Genomic DNA, 18,673 nt, shown 5'->3' with positions numbered 1-18,673 from the left:
TTGTTACTTCTCAACTGTGCTTGAGGTCACTAATTATACCTGTAAATGGTGAAGCCTTATTTTCTGTTAGAACAGGGAGGTGTCCCTCCCCATACCCGCAAATCTTCTTTGTATTATATCTCCTCTTGCTGAGGAAGTCAACAGAAGTAGCTCTTTGGAAGAGCATCAGTCCTGTCCTACTTTCCTAGCCTTACCATAAAGAAAAGTGCCATCACACTCAGAACTAAAAATGCCAACTTCAGGTTGTATTGTGTTTATCGAGGTAAAACATCATAAGGATGATTTCCTGGAAATCCCCCCAGCCCCTTAATGTAGAGAGAGTACCCTTCCCACTCTACTAAAAAGACTTAGCTGTTCAGGTAAAGTCTTTCAAAAATATAGGTTTATTTTAAGCACATGAAACATCAGGATAGGCACCATTATAAACACAGAAAGATTAAACATGGCAATGAACTTGCAGCCAGACAATACAAGCAATAACTTAGAGGCAGAGGTTACCATTTCACATATGAAAACCTGCTGAAAATTGGTTATTTTTGGTTCTAGAAATTCTAGACTTTGCTCATCTCAGTATGCCCTCTCACTCCACCCCTTCCAAGTTTTTATTTAGAAGAATTTGTGTAAATACTTTTTGTGTAAATAATATTTTAAATATTCTATAAAGTGCATTCAGATGAGGGATGGAAAAAGGTAAAGGCCCAGTTTCCAGTGCACTAGAGGGGACTGAGGCAAAACATACTCAAATCATAGACTGGAAAGAGATTGGTTTTGAATCAGACCCTAAGAACACATTGAGTAATGGCACAGTAATGCAAATATAATTTCTAGGAGACAACTTTAGAGTAGATACTAATTACTAGAACTATGGCTTGACAGCCTATTTGCCTCTTAAGTTTTGCAGAGCAAGGTCACATTCCTCTGTTGATAATTACTAGAATAAAAAAATGCTGAAATTCAAAATGTTCCTTCTAATGTGATCCTGAACAGTTGTTACTGTAAACAACATTCTGTTTATTTTGAAATAAGTCTATCAATTCTTGGGTCTTATTGTCCGCATTTTCCTGTAGACTGTGAGCTGCTATCTGGGAATTCCAATTAGTTTTTGTTGTTAGAAGTACAGTCATTTCCATCCTTAACTAGCCTTTAAGCCTGAAGCTGTTTCTGTTAACATCAGTGAATCAGCATGTCTTGTTCAGAAGCTTAGGCTTTATAGTTCACAAGCAGCGAAGCAAAATCTAAGGACAGCTAAAAGAGAACAACCAGCTTCTTGTAACTCATTTGTGTCTCTCAGAAACTTGAGAAAGGCTAAGGGATATTGCAAATTAAAACACTCTGGCATCATTTTTTCCCTTAAGACATGTTGGGGATGTAGAGGAATTGAGCAGCACCAAAAATTCCACTTGTTCTTACACAAGAGGATTTCTCAGTCTCCATTGAGAGAACACTGCAGTGCTGGAGCCTCTTACCCCTCTTAGCACATCTGTTACTTTTGTGGAAGCTTGAACTTGGAAGACAGTGAAAAACATTCCCAGTATTGTGATACTGACATCAAGGACAGAATAGTTACAGTGGTTTTTCCCTTACACTCAAACAGGAATAACTCCTCCTGCTATGAAAGTACAAAAAGAAACCTTTTTTTTTAATTGTAACGTCCATCTCTATTCCTCCTGCTATGAAAGTACAAGAAGAAATCTTTTTTTTAATTGTAACTTCCATCTCTATTCTATAGCAATTGTGCTTATGAATAGTTAGGGAAAAAAATCCTGTAGAATTCAAGAGCTGGATTCTTTAACTCTTCTCAGTCATCCTTTTTGTCAGAGGTACTCAAGTTATCCTCTTCATTGCCTTCAGGACAGACTTTATTTCTTGCAATTGGTGTTTCTGAGACTGGGATTGTTGTCTTTCTAACCGGACTGTGTTTGACTTCAGGTGACTCGCTGTCATCCTCCTCCAACATATCTAACTGGTATCTCTGTAGCTCTAGGTACGTAGTAAACAACTTGGCATATTCTGGATGCTTCAGTGCAAAGTCCTTGAACTCATCTGAAAAATACAAATGATACAGATACTATAGTGCAACAACAGATCAGAGAACATTTCAGTGCCTGCTCCTTTTACTGAAGCTGATCTCCAGTTACTTTCCTCTGAAGCATCTCAGGCATATCCCACAAAGTATCTAGGTCTGTGCTTCAACAGTTTTACCCAGAAACCACCAGATATTTTCAGGGAGAAAAAAAGATAGGAAACTCTCACTGTCAATATGACTAATGAGTGCTCTTCGTTACAAAAGGATGTAACTTACCATAGGACAGCTTCCCGGTTTCGTCTGCATCTATTTCTTTAAAGAGCATAGAAACATCAAGCTCAGGCACCCCCAGGGCTGACTGAATGATACAAGCAAACTCATCTTCTGTTATAGTGCCATCCTCATCCACGTCAAAGAGCTGGAAAAGACATAACGTATAGAAATACTTCAGTATCAGTTTGCCTCGGAACCTTCTGTGCACATCAGCCACCCATATCAGATTTCTAGTATTCAAGAGGTGATCTGCAAACAATGCCTGAGATTTGAAGAGACTGGCTGCATTTCAGCTACTCTCTCTTGCAAAAGATTTTATGTGTTTTCCCTGGAATAAGACTAAGCAGACACTTAGCAGAGCAATGTACATGCTGTAGTTGGGATTAGAACACTCTGCAACAACAAACAAACCTCACAGCATTAGTTCAGTAATAAAACTCATACAAAACTGATAAAAACAAAACATAAACAAAGGTTTATGTTTATTGTCACCATAAGCTATGATGAGGGTCTACTGGATTCAGCCACTCTATACTGGAACGTTTTAGGTTTTAGTCTTCATTTTCATTAAGTTATGGCACATCTGCCATCAGATTTAATTTGCCATAGTTTATGCTCTGACGTAAAATACCTAAATACTGGTATACGTGATTGGTCACCTACTAAGGAATTATTGTAATTAACAAGGAATTTTGGTGACTGGAATGCAGGCAATAGATGTACACTGATCATTCCATCCTTCCCGGTGCAGTGACAGTAAGTATCTGCTATGAATCAACCCCTTGAGAAATACAAGGATGGATGGCTGTAATTCTTAAGTACTTGCTACAGGCAAACTTTCCCATTGCAAAGGGAAAGAACATTTAGTGGCAAATAAACCAAGTAGCAACAGGAAAAACCCATAGTTCCATTTCAGACTGAAACAGGTTTTTACCAGCTGAAACTGGGCATAAAAACAAATTACTAATTTTATAATCAGCACAACTGTTAAGATACTGAAGACTATAGTCTAGAAAACAAAATAGTGAAACAGCAACAATAGCTGCTAGGTTTGCTTCTTCACAGGAATCTGTAATGATAAAACATCCCTGAAAAAGCACAAATCACTTTGAACAGCTGCAGCTCTTATCTGTAAGGCAGCCAGTGGGTATAATGGATTGCCATAAAAATTCTGGTACTTCCTGAGTATGCATCAGTACTAAAAATTACCCAGTTTAAGATGAACATGATCCATCTCTCAATATACTGTTTGATATGGTTCATTAGAACAGATTAGTGGGTAAAATAACTGAATCTGTTTCAAAGATCTACTAAAAAAGTCACTGAAGCATTTTTCTATTGAAGGACTCACCTGGGCCTTGCTGGTCATATACAGCCTGCTTGTACTATCAGGACACCATAGTACAAGCCAATAGATCTTAGATGCGGCCCAATTTTGGATGTGCCAGTCTTGAATAGCCCTTCTTGATTTACCCCCCTCCTCCTCTTTGTTAGCACAGTGACTCTACTGAGCGCTTGACCCACAAGAGGATATTGCTCCATCTATTGTCTGCTTGTGACATTGAAGAATCACAGCTGAAAAAACCTCAGGCGAAAAAAATGCATGTGCTGCTGAATCATTTTTAGAGTTGGCCTGCCAAGTTACATATTCATTAGTGCCTTCACATGGCTTTTGAAACCCTTTTCTATGATGCCTGCAATTCTCCCCCTCCCCTTCACACCCTAAATGTCAATTGGTTTAAGAGTATTACTCACATTTGCATAACAGATTGAAGCTATAAACTTATGATTTGAAAGCTAACAGATTTACAGTCAGTCTTGATTTGTCAGGTTTGTAGATTTACACTAAATTGAACTTACCTTAAATGCCATGCGAATAGTCTCTTCTGTGTTGGCTGGGTTACAAAGAATAGACAAACCAATTACGTATTCTCTGAAGTCGATGGTGCCATCTCCATTCTGTAATCAAAATATGCATGGCAGTAGTTACAGTTAATATTGCAAATCACTTCAAAAGCTGTTGTATAGATCAACTATACAACATGCACTAAGACAGTTTACAACACTAGAGGTATTTGTTCTTCCTGGAAAAAATACTAAGAGCTCATTAAATATATGTACTACTAGGGCTGAAGTAGCAATACACATACTTTCAATAGCTAGAAATTGGGTATGAATTTCTATCTTACCAACACCCAAACAAAAAATATTTAAAACAAATTACAAGTTTTTCTTTAGTGTATGACCTCCAAGAAGCCTCTAACAAGAATTGGAATACATGTGTTTAAGGTAATTGTAACAGTTCATGTAGGACCAGCAACATCCTAGAATAAATAGGCCAACAGTGAGGCTGTTGCCCTGCGTTAATTCTTCCAAAGAACCTTCAGCAATAAAATATATGCCAGCAAAAGTACAGCCTGATGATGCAGTAAATCTACATGGTCTAACTTAAGCCTCTCTTTGAAGCAAAAGCATTGCCCTACATGCTGTTCTGAAGCCAATACACTGTCCTACCTTTTAAGCCAGGAATGCAATGAATTAAATTGTAACAGCCTCTCTGATAGTTCCAGTTCTGATCTGAACCAACATTTCAATGTGTGAGCTACAAAGCTACATCAACAAAACACTTGAAGCTTGCTTTGATGGGATTTGTGATTAATTCTATGTAAACTGCATTATATTTGCAGATAGGGAAAATGGCAGATGCCTGTTGACATTTATGCTTAAGTCAGTACTGTTCCTGTGACCATACTGAAAGTTTCTTGAAGGTTTTGGAAAACATCCTGTCTGGAGAAAAGCCACATATAAGCGTTAGGTGGTGGGACATAGAGTAGTTAATGAAAGCACAGCAGAGATGACTAGTAGCTCATAGTTTGGAACATTCACAATAAGGGCATTCATCAAAAACATTTTACAAGGAAACAAAAGCGTAAAGCAGAGTTCCCTTTGTGGATATAATGTGTTGCACATTTCAAGAAGAAAAAGATTTTTTTAAAAGTGGACTCCCTAAGTCTGAGAACAGCACAAAACTTTTTCAGCCAAGCAGGAGAGGGGTGGTCTCCTGGCTAAATCTGGAGTGAACAGCCAGATCTAGATTCTACTTCTGGCTCCCCTACCAACTTCTAATGCCCACTTGAGCATACCAACCTTAACCTTTCTGTTCTTGGTTTTCTGCTGCTGAATCGTGGAATATGGAGCTTGCCAGTGGAGAAATGCTAAGGCTGCTCTACAGAGTGCTTGAAAATCTTGAGTTCTATGAAATAGGGATTTTTGCTACTGAATTTTAGGTTTTAAGAGAGTTCTTGATTAAAATATGTGTAATAATGTGTTGAGTACTAACTCTTCTTTATCAAGCTATACATTTGACAGTGTTTAAAACTGTTAAGATAGAATTTTATTTAGCCTTCAAAACCAATCCAAGACTGTTTTGAGCAGACAACTGTTATTTTCTTTATATCAATGGTCTAACCAATCTTTTTTGAAGACATGCAACCTTTGAAGATCTTGTACTTTAAAAACCTGTGAATTTCAGTGAAACTTTTTAGCAGAGATATGAATAGTCCTTCAGTTACTTTCAAGTGTGTCTCACAGATGTAACTTTTGACAGGTTTTAATCATTAGAAAAGGACAATGTTCTCTCATAAATGCTGTTTTATTTATAAATCTGTGCTCTCATTATACTGCAGAGTTTGACTAAATATTTTGGCTACATCGTAGTTCTCATAATAGAGATAACATCTAACTTTAAAATGTACCATTATAAACCTAAATTTTTAAAACAACTGAGGCAAGAGTGTAGATAATAATTGTTCAAAGTTCCATGGAGTATTATTTTTGGACAGTTTTATAGACAGTGTTCTTTGCAAAGGATTGTTTGATGTGACTAGAATATTTTTTAAAATTTATTTTTAAAGTTAAGAATATGTATCACAGGAAAAGAATTGGGAAGTAAACTTTAAATAAAATAGTCTCATTACAAAACAACTTCTGACATAAGTTAACACAGCTGTGGCTGCACATGGAAAAATGACAAGAGCTAATAAGGGTCATATTACTTTCACTAAAGTGCTAAAACCCAGTAACCAAAACTGAGTGCAATCTGATACACAGAACAGCCCTCTGAGTAGGAAATAAAGTTACTATACTTGCAAGATCATGTTGTGACTAGCTCTACTAAACCCTAGGATGCTGGCTAACTTCCAAATGCTCTGGCATTTTGGTAAAGGAGAAATGATAGGGTTGTTGCCTGGAAAAAGAGATGGGAGTTAAACTGAAAATGCACGAAAACCTTCAGTGCTTGTGTAGTACCACTGCAAACAAGCACTTGCAATAGTCTTTCTACATGTACCTAGCTGTGTTTGCAGCCTGTGCAACCAAGAATACTTCAAGGAAGCAACATGAGAGCTGAGCTCCAATTCTCTAAATAGCAAAGTAGAACATAAATATTTAGGTATTTGTATTTACATTACATACAATAATCAAAACATAGTGTAACCTCAACAACCCTTGTTTTCTTTAAAGAAACTAGTTTTCTGCTACTGTTTTCACTATACATGCTATGGTAACTAGGGTTTTATTGTTTTTTTATACAATACAGTAAATCTTACACTTTGGGAAACAAGAAAGTTTGCATTGTTATAAGCAATCTCCACCTAGAGTTGCACAAGGACTGCAAGACAGATGCAATCAATAAAGTCTAAAGTAGTACTGCCTCAAAACGTTTTTCTCACTATGTGAGGCAGTGGGAAAAATCAAGTGTGTATGTGTGTGCGGTAGTCGGTTGTGTTTAGCTAAGTAAACCCTGAGTCACTTACAGGGAGGGCTACCACAGAGAAGCTACAACTGGACCATTTGGAGAGGGACTGCAGATGCACCTCTCGTGTTCATATCCAGGCTCATCATGTAAGAGGCTATTGCTATAACCGCAGAATTCCCACCGTCTGTTGCTACATGCAAGTTCTAACTAGTCAGAAAGGGAAATTCTGAAACAAACCTGCTAGGATGATGCTTACCTGGAGGTATCACACTCTCCCTCACGCTCACTTTTCTATTGCTCAGAGACCAGATGCCACTGTGGATAACTCTGTGCTTTCCCACTGAATAACTGGGAGGGGGGTGAATGCCATTAGGAAGGAACTGACCTCTTTCATTACAATTTGGGCCAATACAAATATTTTTACTGTTTCTGTCACCCAGTTTGGTATTAAACAAAGTGCAGGAGGAAAAAAGTCTTGGCAAAGGTTGTAAGTTACTCCTTCCTAAGTTGCAAGTAAAAGGCTTCTGCAAGTATACCAGGGAGGAGATTTCATCAGTTTGGAAAATACTATTTGCCAAGTGTAACTGCAAGACTTAGAAATCAAAGCTATGGAAATTTAGAAACAAAGCCAAACCACAGTACTCCATTAGCATTCAGATGCCCTGCAGGTATTGTGTGGTATTTTTCAATTAGTCACTGATGTCTCCCTGGGGAGGGGTGGACTCTTACTTCTGGAGACTGCCTGTAGTACAAGGCTGTGCTGCTCAACTCATCCTTTCACATTCCAGTCAGCTAGCACACACCCTGGACAATTTTCTTTTAAAGCAGCAGAGCCCTGCTGAGAAATCAGCCTTGTTATATTGCAGTGCAAGAGCTGTTTTCATCAACTATGTAATCCTTAATTCAAAGAAATGTACCTTTGACAGTTCATGTTATTCCTTCTTCTTTTACTCAGAAGTTGACATCTAGACAGAACTGCATAACTAGCTTGAGTGAGACACTGCACCCTGATAAAATTTAACTCAGTCAGAAGTTGATTTTGGCTGGCTGGCTGCTATGTGACTGCATTATTACAGCAAGCTTCTCTAAATATAAATGCAGTATTTTAAGATGTTTTCATTATAACTATAATAAGGCTTGAAGTAAAGAGAGAAAAGACTAGTTAATAGAATTGTGGGAAGGCGAAGAAGGTTGTAAAAGTAGCCTTATATAAGTCTTCAATTTTGTCCTAGCCAGCAGGTAGAGCTGACAATACCACTCAGGTTTTGCTTCAGCAGACAAGCATGAAAAAGCAGAAGTAGGAAGGAAATGAAATATGATTACGTAAATTCATTGATCATTATAGTTATTGCAACTCTCATGTCTTTCCCCTTCTTAGAAATAACTGCACAACTCTCCTTACTAGTGATTGCCTTCAGGCAAACAGAGCTTTATTCCAGCTTAGCGAATGCCGACAAATCAAAACAGTACCATCAACACCAAACTTTTTATATAATTGTTATAATCATATACAAGCCACTTTATGTGAAGAAGTAACTAAGCTTTGATCCTTCAACACATTCCCTCACTTCAGAGTGTAGAGAGTTTTCTGAGACAGACTTATGCAGCTGTTCAACTGACAAATTACACAAACCCTTCAGAAAAGCAGGCTAATGCATGCACAAGAGGAATCATAACACTTAAAGCTGAACTATCTACCACTCGCTACCTCTGCCTTAGAGTAAGGAAGAGACTACAGTTCTACAGTACAGGATTGTAGTCTTCCATGTATATCTTCCAGACAAAGCTTATTCTTCTCTGCTGTGCCTTCACGAATACATGGTCAGCTGCAGCCAGTCTTCAATAGTCATTTTGATCTGTCCATTTCCATCTCGGTCCAGGGACTTGAAGGTCCGGAACATGCTGTCCATTCGTACCAAGCAGCTAATGAAGTTGTTGAAATCCATGCTACCGTCCTCGTCAGCGTATCTGCGCACAATTACCTGGAAGAGTTGTTCGTGCAGGTGGAACCCTGCAGCCTTCAAGGCGCCTGGCAGCTGAGCTCTCCCAACAGTGCCTGACTGATCAGTATCATACTGCTTGTACACACATTGCCATTTCTTGATGTTGTTCCACAGATACTTGAACTCTTCAAAGCCCAGTTTGCCATTTGTATCACTGTCCATGACGGCCACCATGCTACGGCATGTGTCTAAGCTGAAGCCATCTGTCTTCAGGTCTTGATGTCTGGAAATGACTTTGTTCAGGATGTCCCGTAGCTCTGTGGCACACACTTCCATATCATCTCCAGCCAGCTGGACAAAAAGGCGACGGAACTGTCTGATCTCCTCACTCTCATAAGCTTCCACATTCGTGAAATGATTGTGAGGAGGTGGAGGTGGCTCCGGGTTATATTGAGCTGCTGCTTCACTTATAAGATTGACAAGACCTCCAACAAGTCCTCCAAGATTCCCTCCATGTCCTCCTCCTGTTAGGAGACCTCCAAGGCCACGTACAAGGCTCCCTCCACGACCACTACCACTTCCTCCACTCAGCAAAGCTTTAACAAGGAACATTACGAAGATTTTTTGAAGGCAGTTACTCAGAGATCCAGCACTTCTGTAACTCTCCGAAGCCGTATTGTGTCTGAGCTGGGCGTGGGCAAAACACAGCTTATCTGCATGCTTAGACTTGATCACGTCTGTGCATGTCTCCAGCTGCCAGTTATCTCAGGTCTCAGTAGTTTCTGTCAATTGTTGCTATGCCTCTATTTCTTTTTTTTCTTTATTGCATAGATAGCTTTATGTGATTTGAGGAATCTTTTTAGAAAAAAATGCCAATGATGAGGCTTAAAGCCACAGAGCAGAAGTCTCAAAATACTCGTGCTCGTAACTGAAGCAATTTGAAAAGAGCCCTGCCACATTAATGTGACTGTTCCTCAGTTAAACTGATCTCCTTTAAAGATGAATGCAGTGCAAGCTTACTAGGGTCTTGTTTGTTCTTCCAATCTTTTACGCCTTCAACCTTCTACTGAATTCAGCATTACATTGCTAATTCTAGTCACTGATGCTGTTGTGCCAGATAGGGAAAGTGAAAGGAGCCTTGATTGCCCTTAATTATTTTGGTTGCCATACCATATTTTTTTTGTATGTACTGTGCTTCAGGACTCAGCTTACATGTTCACAGGAGCCAATGGTCCAAGATCCCCAGGCAAGAATGAAGAAAGGATGATTACCTAGCTTTACTAGAGCTTCAATGCATTCTGCAATTAAGGAAATAAATTTGACTCTTCTCTATTTTAGAGCTTGTGAAACCTTTTTATCTGGAAAAATCCTGAAACAGTTTTAATCAGCATGTACAACGCAATGACTTCCCAAGGACTGGCGTACTGCTAAAGCTAACTTGATCAGGAAGAGTGATGCTGAGTTGGGAGAGCTCCTGCAATAAGAAACGTACTCCAGTTCAAAAGCACTTGAAGTACAATGTGCTGCTTGCATTGTAGCACACATAGGTTGTCTAGAAGTAAGATGAATTCTATGTTATGCTCTAGTCACTAATGCTTCTGCTATAGTCAGAGGGACACATCCACAGAGCAATTTTTCTCATCTTCAGAGAGAAGTAGAAAATGGGAGAGATCACCACTGACTACGGGGGAAAGCCTAAATGATCAAATAAATACATAGCCTCCTTTAGGGCTGGAGATAGGCAAGAGGAGTCCTTATAAAGTCTAATATCACCCTTCACAAACACAGCAGGAACATATACTCTAGTCACCTTCAATGTGTCTTAAATGATCTACTTACAACTTCATCACTAAATTAAGCTGTCAGATTGTACATAAACTCAAAATCTGGGGTAGGCAAAAGGAAATATTCAGCCATTACCAGCACGAAGATTATCATCTGATGGTGGTGCAGCAACTTGCTCCAAGAGATGGCTGTTATCTCACAAGCTACAAAGTGACCAACCTTTTTCCATCAAAACTTAAGGAGGAAACTGTAACAGTCACCTATCTTTTCTACAAGAATTGTTAACCAAGAACCATTTACTAAGCTGGACATAATGAATTAAATATCCTTTTGGGATGTGAGTTTTAACAAAATATTGTCAATAAGTCAGTTAACCAACTACTCACCCTGTCAAAGAGTAGAAACAGCTCTTTGAGGACATCTGAAATAGGCAGCTTCAAGTACTCTGCAAACTCCTCAATTCCAATTCTTCCCCCTTTGGAAGCACTTGCAATAGCAGCAAAGGTATCCAACTGCTCTCTGACATGATTCCATTTTAGGCTATGCAAACATGAGGGAGAGGAGATATTTCTATACAGCAGATCTTGGACAGATGGAATTTCAGTAGGAGTTATTACAGTGTTCAAAGACAAAAAATAGCCAAACAGACATGTGTGTACAGCATTAGAAATGCTGTACTTCCAACCTGATATTTTATACAAAATTAGCAATTAAGGACTGCTCCCCCCCCCTTATTAATATTAAAAGCAGGCAGTTCTATGCTTGGGTCTATCAGACTTCCTTAGAGTAACTTCCCAAACTAGAATCATCTGTGCTAGGTACTAGGCGAGTCTAGCAGAGAGCTTTTCAGTACCATAACTTCAGATGCAGCATTATTTTGCTGCATCATGCTCTAGGGTGAGTATTTCCTTAATAGATCTCAGCTCTATTAGCTAACTCTCTACCCAAACGCTAGTATTGCTACAGCCTGAGAAGTAGCTGATCTCTTTGCAGAAATACACCACTGCCCCTCAGTAGGAATAATGAGGATTGCCATGTAACTATTGACGATTGTTCCAGACAGAGTGCTATAAATGGATATATAGCACACATGTAATAAGCCGAGATTCACTGCGCACATACTTCAGATTTGACCACAGCCATGCCAGGTTATTTGATGGAGTTACTGCATGATTAAGTGGTTCAGTCCTCAAATTCCACTGTATCCAGACAGAAACAGTCAACACCACTAGCGAAACACGCCTACACAATATAACTAAGAACAGTAAACCAGCGGCTGAAGTCTTGGTCTGGAAAGAAGTTTTTTTTACTTCCTACCACAAACTGCCTGTGCACTTCCACAAAAGCAATTTAAATTGGGCGCCAAGATTACCATCGAGTGCCTAAAATAGGTATTGCTGTACCTTCCTCACCTTTTGGTGAGATAAATCTATAAAAGATTAGAAAAATGCATTTTTCCTCTTGTAACACTGCCCACATAAATTACTTGGGATTAGTTCTTACTGGGGTTTTCCTAATCTCTGATTTCCATATAGTTTATGTATATAGGTTGTATACATAAATACACTATATTACTGTCATGGTTTAACCAGGACAATTACACATGGCCCAAGTCAATTGTCAGGTAATTTATCCTTTTGTAGATGACCATCAACACCTGCAGCACTGCAGTAATTATGCTACCAACAGCTAAGCTGCCCTTACTTGAGTTTCTTGCTGATTTTAGTGAACTCCACCAGCCCAGCTTCCATGGGTAAAGTCAGCTGTCCTGCTGAAATCATCAGTCGGCAGTCTTCAAAAGTGTGATCAGTGACTGGCACGTTCAAAGCACTGAAAAAAAATTAAGGAAAAAGAAAAATCAGTTTCTTGTATTAAAATTACTTTTAGTTGACTGTTTCCCTTCTCTGTCTCAGTTTGACTTTAGTGCTAATATACAAAACAAATGGTAATTCATTCTTGCACTGCTGCAAGTAGGATAAAGCAATACATGTCAGTTTGTGAAACCACGCTGTGAAACTATATTATGGCAGTGTCATGATGTTTAAAGATTTACAGTCTTGTAAATGCAGCCCAGTAACCCTGGAGAACAAACCACCTACTTATTCTTGCCAGGCAAGTAAGGGAGAAATTTATTCCAGCTTTTCATGAATTGAACATACTATGTTCCAGTGTAAGACAACCTTCTTTATGCTCCATGTAAAAACAATCAGGGTGTTTTAGTATAGGAATTTGACACCTCTTAGTGAAATTCTAGAGCAATTCCTATATAGAGTACCTGGGACTTGACTAAATTGTACTTTATGGCTAGGATATATATGGAATTGCTGGATATAAAAGAAAAGTTCTCAAAGATTTTATCCATGACTCATTACATACGTTGCCATGGTTTGTCGGACTCTGTTGGCAAAAAGAAAGGGATCATTCTTTTCTTCCTCAGTAGGAACATGAACAGGCAGAAACTGAAAGAGATGAGTTATCCAATCAATTCAATAGTCACCACTTTATTAGCAACATGAACAATTTCTTGTTATTTGGAATGGGGGAAAAACAGAAGAAAAAAATTAGCCATGCAATAAAGGAACTGGACACTAGAGGTCTCAACCGCCTTAGAAACCTGGCTCTTCTGTCCTAGCCACACAAACGAGATTTAGTCCAAAACTACATCTTAAAGATTGGTAGAAGCTGCTTTAATATGAAAAATCAGCTCCCCGAAGAAGGAAAGTATAATAAATGCATACTTAGTTAGAAAATAAATGCTTCATTGGTAAGAATGTGAGTCTGAAATATTGTACAGTCTTTTTCAAAGATCCTTTATAGGTGATGTTATGTACTGGAACAGTGTATGTAAGATTTTTAACATTTTTAAATATACACTGCAGTTCCACCTTGTACCTATTATCTGTCAGCATGTGACTAATAGGTTTCCTGTGAGTTTTTCCTCCATGATAAAAATGTTAAGTAATCTTAGTTCTGAATTGTAATTAGAGCACTAACCAGATACAAATACTGTAAAATTTTGGAACTCCAAGCAGAGAGTAACAACCTCGCCCCCCCAAAAAACCCCTATCCTCCCAAACGTAGAAAACACTCCAGATATCTAAATGGCAATACATTTACAGTTGAGGATTTATTCAGTGTTAATATGTAAGAAGTTGAAGTAGCATTACACTAAAAATGTACTATAGATGAATTATTATCTAACATAGCATAAATCAGCATCTGTTTGTTTGCAAAGTAATGTGTGTGGAAGAGTATTTTGTTCTTTACACTTCAGTGTACAGCGTCTGCTTGCAGCTCTGTTTATCATGCCTTTTCTCAGTTTTGGTTATCATTCATCTGAGTTCTGCTACTCCCCGCCCTGCAATCTTGCCCTTAAATCTAAGAATACACCAATTCTAGATTAAGTGTAAGGTGTTGCTCATGGTTCATTGAAAGACACAGTTGCTAATTATGTGTTAATATCTTTCTTCAGTTATACTGCAGTTGCTGGTGATGCACTAATTTAGTGGTTACTGTCTCATATATATGCAGTCCATCCTCAACAGCCTTTTTATGTTTGTTTTTAAGGAACACTGCCTCTTTATGATTAAAACCAGTAAGTTTATGGAATCAGTTGTATGTCAGATAGCCACAACAATTTTCTGTTTATACCTAAAAGTTTTCTACCCTTTAAGGACAGCAGGGGTCCAGATGTTCACATGAAGGTTTGAGATTTCATTCCTTCCGTAAGCAGTTGCCAGCTCTGTTCAAGGTCTGACATATGTCCCTGCCTATTACAACTTCCCTTCAGAGCCACATAACTCTTAAATCGAGGAAGCACAGGCACACTGTACAGACACAGGAAACTGTGTCATCACTGGGTGAGATGAAGTTATAACTCTGAGAAGTTTATCTATGCAAACATGGGTCATGGTCATGGTTATTACATCATTTGAGGCTAAGGTTTTGCTCAGACAGCAACCTAAATTTCTGGCAGGTTAAACAACACCTCTGTCCCCTTCAAAAAACCTACCTACAATTATTCATAAAACCAGTTTGTCGGAAACCACAGCTGGGGATGAAGAATTTGGTTTCTTGGCCTCCTGAGGTGGCATGCATGATCTCACACACACCCAGCTGCTTATCTGGTGAAGGCTAGTCAGTACACCTTCCCTGTCAAATTGCAGTCCTGTAAGAAAAATTCTTCACAGCTCTTTCAGTAGTGAAAATTCTTCTCTGATCTGCTTCTGACCTAGTGTCTCTTCTTACAGAATTTGCCAAATGCTGTATTCTTTTGCAGCCCTAAGCCGCACTGCCAGGTTCACTGTTTAATCTTCAATATCCAGAGTTTGTTAGAATATGACTGGACACGCACACACACTCCCTTGGACTACAGGAGTACATTGCTGCTGGTGCACAGCAGGCAGAGGCAGCACAAGACTGATGGGAGTGGAGAGGCTACTTGCTCACAGTATGGGACAGCGACAGAAATGCCCATTCCTAAAAGGAGTAGTCTGATTCCCTCCTTCCCAGGAAAGTTTGCCTCTTCTCTTTTTAGAAATGGAAGGACTTCTGCATTGATGCTAAGAAATTAGTTCCACTTTGGGGACACATGCTGCTCTGAAAGCTGCATGTATTTTCATGTTTCAGTTTCATCTTTTGGAACATGAAATTTATTTTCTAATAAAGAAACCTGCCTTCTAAAGGCAAGTTTGAATTCTGTTCTGAAGTAGGGGAAAACAAATCTTTTACTGGGAGGGCTACATTAACTATTTCTTGCTCCCACACATATAAATCACATAAATATGTCCTTCTGTACAAAATCATTAGGAGAATTAGCCCTTTAGTACACCTAAAAATACGTGTCTACTGCATGTACTGTACAGTTACAAGGTGCTCCTTTAAAATGAATTTCATTGTTTCACAACAAAGGCCATATTGCTAATTGTTAGTACTAGCAACACTGCTTGCATTCACAAAGCCAAAGCTTTGCTAAATTCTGTGTTTTGCAAATAAACAGCAAAACCTGTCTGATTTCTCCCATTCCTCAGGTCCCTAAACCATCTTAGTCCACGCTGACAATCCTTTGTGGTGTGGTAAGGAATGTGAAGTACAACACTTAAACAAACTGATGGCACCTCAGTTATCTGGCTCTTCACTACTGTGTTCTGGATGTTGACTCCTTGACAGGGAGCAGTTAGAGTATGTGTACTAGTATTATGAAGTGTGCATGTTCTTTCAGTTGTCATTCATCTGTCTTTGTGGTGCGTAGCTGATTTTGATGATCAAGGGAACCGGTTCATTATACAAGGCTCAGTACAAGTACTAGAGTCCTTAAGTAAGCTCTTAGTTGTAGAAACCTTTTAGAGTTCAGTCTGGGAAGACGGTGAGGAAGAAAACGAAACTTTGAAGTCAGCAGGGAAATAAGAAGGTGGGAAAAAGAAGTTGTTACCTTTAACAGAACGTATTATAATTCTTAGTTTTAACATCTGTAAAATGCATGTGGTGATAATATGCAATGATTTTACAATGCTTTAAAAATAAAGGCATTTCTGACACCTTTCTTTTAGGAACTCATCAGATTAAGTGCTACATAAATATGGGCAACAAATCTAAATATATTACTCACCATGATTCTGTTCTTGTTTCTAAGACATTTGTTTATTATTCACTGACAGTGACTAATAATGTGAATAATGCATTTATATTCAGTGGTTGCTGAATCTTGGTACAAAAATATTTCTCATTCTTACCTCAACTTCTACTCTTGTGAACAGCTGACACAGTGTCATAACGCACAGCTCTTTTCTGCAGGCAAAGAGAAAGAGGAAGAAAACCACATTTTACTTATTTAAAAACAAAGTATTTGCACATAGGTAGATTAAACTTTTTAAAGCATTGACAAAAACACAGCCAATATTGGGTGAGGTTTTTATGTACCTGCAGTGACGTTTCCTGAAATGTTGCTTTCAACATTTTTCCTATGGGGCTTCTGTATATACCTGCTGCTTACTCATTGGGCAGGCAACTTATTGTCTGTTGTCACCCATACTAACAACACTCTACAGTTCTTTGGCCAGCAGCATGTCTGTATGTTACTTGATCTTTAAAGAGGTGAATACCTACTGTATTTCAAAGCTTTAAGAGCTCTGATTCTGAGAAGTACCTTTACTTTATTTTTTATTCTCTCATCTGCAAAATGGGACCAGTAACTTCCTTCTGCAGAACTGAAACAAGGATTTGTTGGTATTTGCTAGCCATTTTGCAAATTAGAGTAGCGTTTACACAAATGTGTTAATGAAGTGTCAGTATGTTCGGGACCATGAGTGCTTTTAAAAAAAGTCACAAATTTTAGTATCAACAGGTAGGGGGAGGAAGAAACTGCAAAAGAGGATAAGCATAATCACTTCCACTTCTGACTTGTTCTTTTCACTGTGATTTTTAAGCAGAAATGCACATTTGCTCTTTACTTTAAATCGGGCAAGTTACAACAGAAAACCTTCAATCAATCTTTCTTCTGTTCTTGTTTTGGACAAAATAAAAAAGAGAAAAGGAAAAGGCAGGAGAACAGCTAAGGGATTCCTTCTACTTTCTTTAGAAATCCACTCTTAACACTTGATTTTCTAACACATAACATTATGTATTCCTCCCAGTAAGGCACAAAAGTAAAAAGTAGTAAGTGAAAGAAGAAATTGGGTCAGGAGGTTTCTGAGAAGGAGACTGGTACTGTCCCATCCTGGCTGCAATATCCAGGAAGTTTGAGAAAGATTGTGACAGTTCTGCATTTTGTGACCTGCAGGTTTGTGCGGGGGATGTTATTCTCCTGGTTCCAGTTATTTTTGTTAAGAATCTCTAGATTCTACTCCATCCATCTTTTCTCTTCCCGTGATTTTACCAAGCTGTTCCTTTCATCTTCTCACAGGTTTCGATTTGAGCCTTCATCATCCAGACACCAAGCTTAGAGCATTTCTCAATTTTTAGTGAAAGGGCAGCCTCCTCCCTTCCACAGGAATACCTCCGACTTAATTTCTTTCTTCACCTATTCTTATACAATCTCTTGTAACTGAAGATATAACTCCTTTTCAGTCTTCCAGCATTCATCTTTCATAGGGGAATTCTGTAGTACGTTACTGAATTTGCCATGTTCATTACTCTCAATATGCTGATAACTGTAACACCAGTAATAATAATAGCAAAAAATTCTTGGGAAACAGATAGGCATTTTCATCTAGGTCAGCTTTCATAATGTCCACTCTGTAAGTGTGCAGTGGCTAGGATTAACTAATGATAGCTTTAAAGGTGCTTATGATCTGCTCCACTAGTTCAGTCATTAACTGAATTAAAAATTTTAGTCACTTAGTAAATCAGTACTACTGTACTTACACTACGTATTTCACATGAAAATGTGGTATATGGATTCTGCAAATCCACATTTTAATGGATGTTTATAAGGTGAAAAGTATTTTCCACACATATTTTGAGTGCAGCTGTAAAGGTTTTTTTAATACTTAATAAAATATTTTAGCATACTAGAAGGCCACCTGTGTTGAGAAATAAACACAGATCCATTGCCTAATTGGTTCATTGAAATATTTTTCAGTATTTCATTACTTCAATGTCAGATACTATATATAGCCTCTTCACTGGAATCTCAAAAGAATTGCTTTTGTTGAGTCAGGCAAAAATAAAAACATAAAGAAGAATCCTAGATATTTGAATGGGGAAAATTAATACTTGTTTTGCCCACCTTCTTCATTTACTCTCATATAACTTCCAATGAGATGGAGGAATGAATAAACAGAGGGGATAAAACAACATTTATTTTTTCTTGTTTGTATACTATGTAGGAAACTGTAAACTTCTATGGGTTTTGATGACTATAATTGTTTCCCAAAGCAAAAGAATTTAAAA

General features: G+C 38.3%; 2 protein-coding genes across 4 annotated transcripts in view; both read right to left on the bottom strand.

The window, feature by feature from the left end:
- Window positions 1-362: 362 nt before the first annotated feature.
- LPCAT2 (lysophosphatidylcholine acyltransferase 2) overlaps window positions 363-18,673 on the bottom strand; it is a 33,680-nt gene continuing 15,369 nt past the window's right edge. For all 3 annotated transcript variants that reach the window (XM_074839598.1, XM_074839600.1, XM_074839599.1), the window contains exons 8-14: window positions 16,516-16,570; window positions 13,160-13,242; window positions 12,488-12,613; window positions 11,170-11,323; window positions 4,160-4,258; window positions 2,303-2,444; window positions 363-2,043 (exon numbers count right to left, since the gene is read on the bottom strand). In XM_074839598.1, the coding sequence (XP_074695699.1) occupies window positions 1,799-2,043; window positions 2,303-2,444; window positions 4,160-4,258; window positions 11,170-11,323; window positions 12,488-12,613; window positions 13,160-13,242; window positions 16,516-16,570 (904 nt within the window). In that variant the 3' untranslated portion in view covers window positions 363-1,798. The remainder of the gene's footprint in view (window positions 2,044-2,302; window positions 2,445-4,159; window positions 4,259-11,169; window positions 11,324-12,487; window positions 12,614-13,159; window positions 13,243-16,515; window positions 16,571-18,673) is intronic.
- On the bottom strand, window positions 8,458-9,694 carry CAPNS2 (calpain small subunit 2). Its single transcript, XM_074839561.1, has one exon. It carries the CDS (start codon window positions 9,608-9,610, stop codon window positions 8,864-8,866), a length of 747 nt encoding a protein of 248 aa, XP_074695662.1. The 5' UTR covers window positions 9,611-9,694; the 3' UTR covers window positions 8,458-8,863.

This window comes from Strix aluco, chromosome 14, assembly GCF_031877795.1.
Source record: "Strix aluco isolate bStrAlu1 chromosome 14, bStrAlu1.hap1, whole genome shotgun sequence".
NCBI lineage: Eukaryota > Metazoa > Chordata > Aves > Strigiformes > Strigidae > Strix > Strix aluco.
This window is presented reverse-complemented; position numbering and strand designations above follow the sequence as displayed.

Excerpts from the sequence above, each read along its gene's own strand:
- CAPNS2 (XM_074839561.1), bottom strand. The coding sequence starts at position 9,610 with ATGTTCCTTGTTAAAGCTTTGCTGAGTGGAGGAAGTGGTAGTGGTCGT.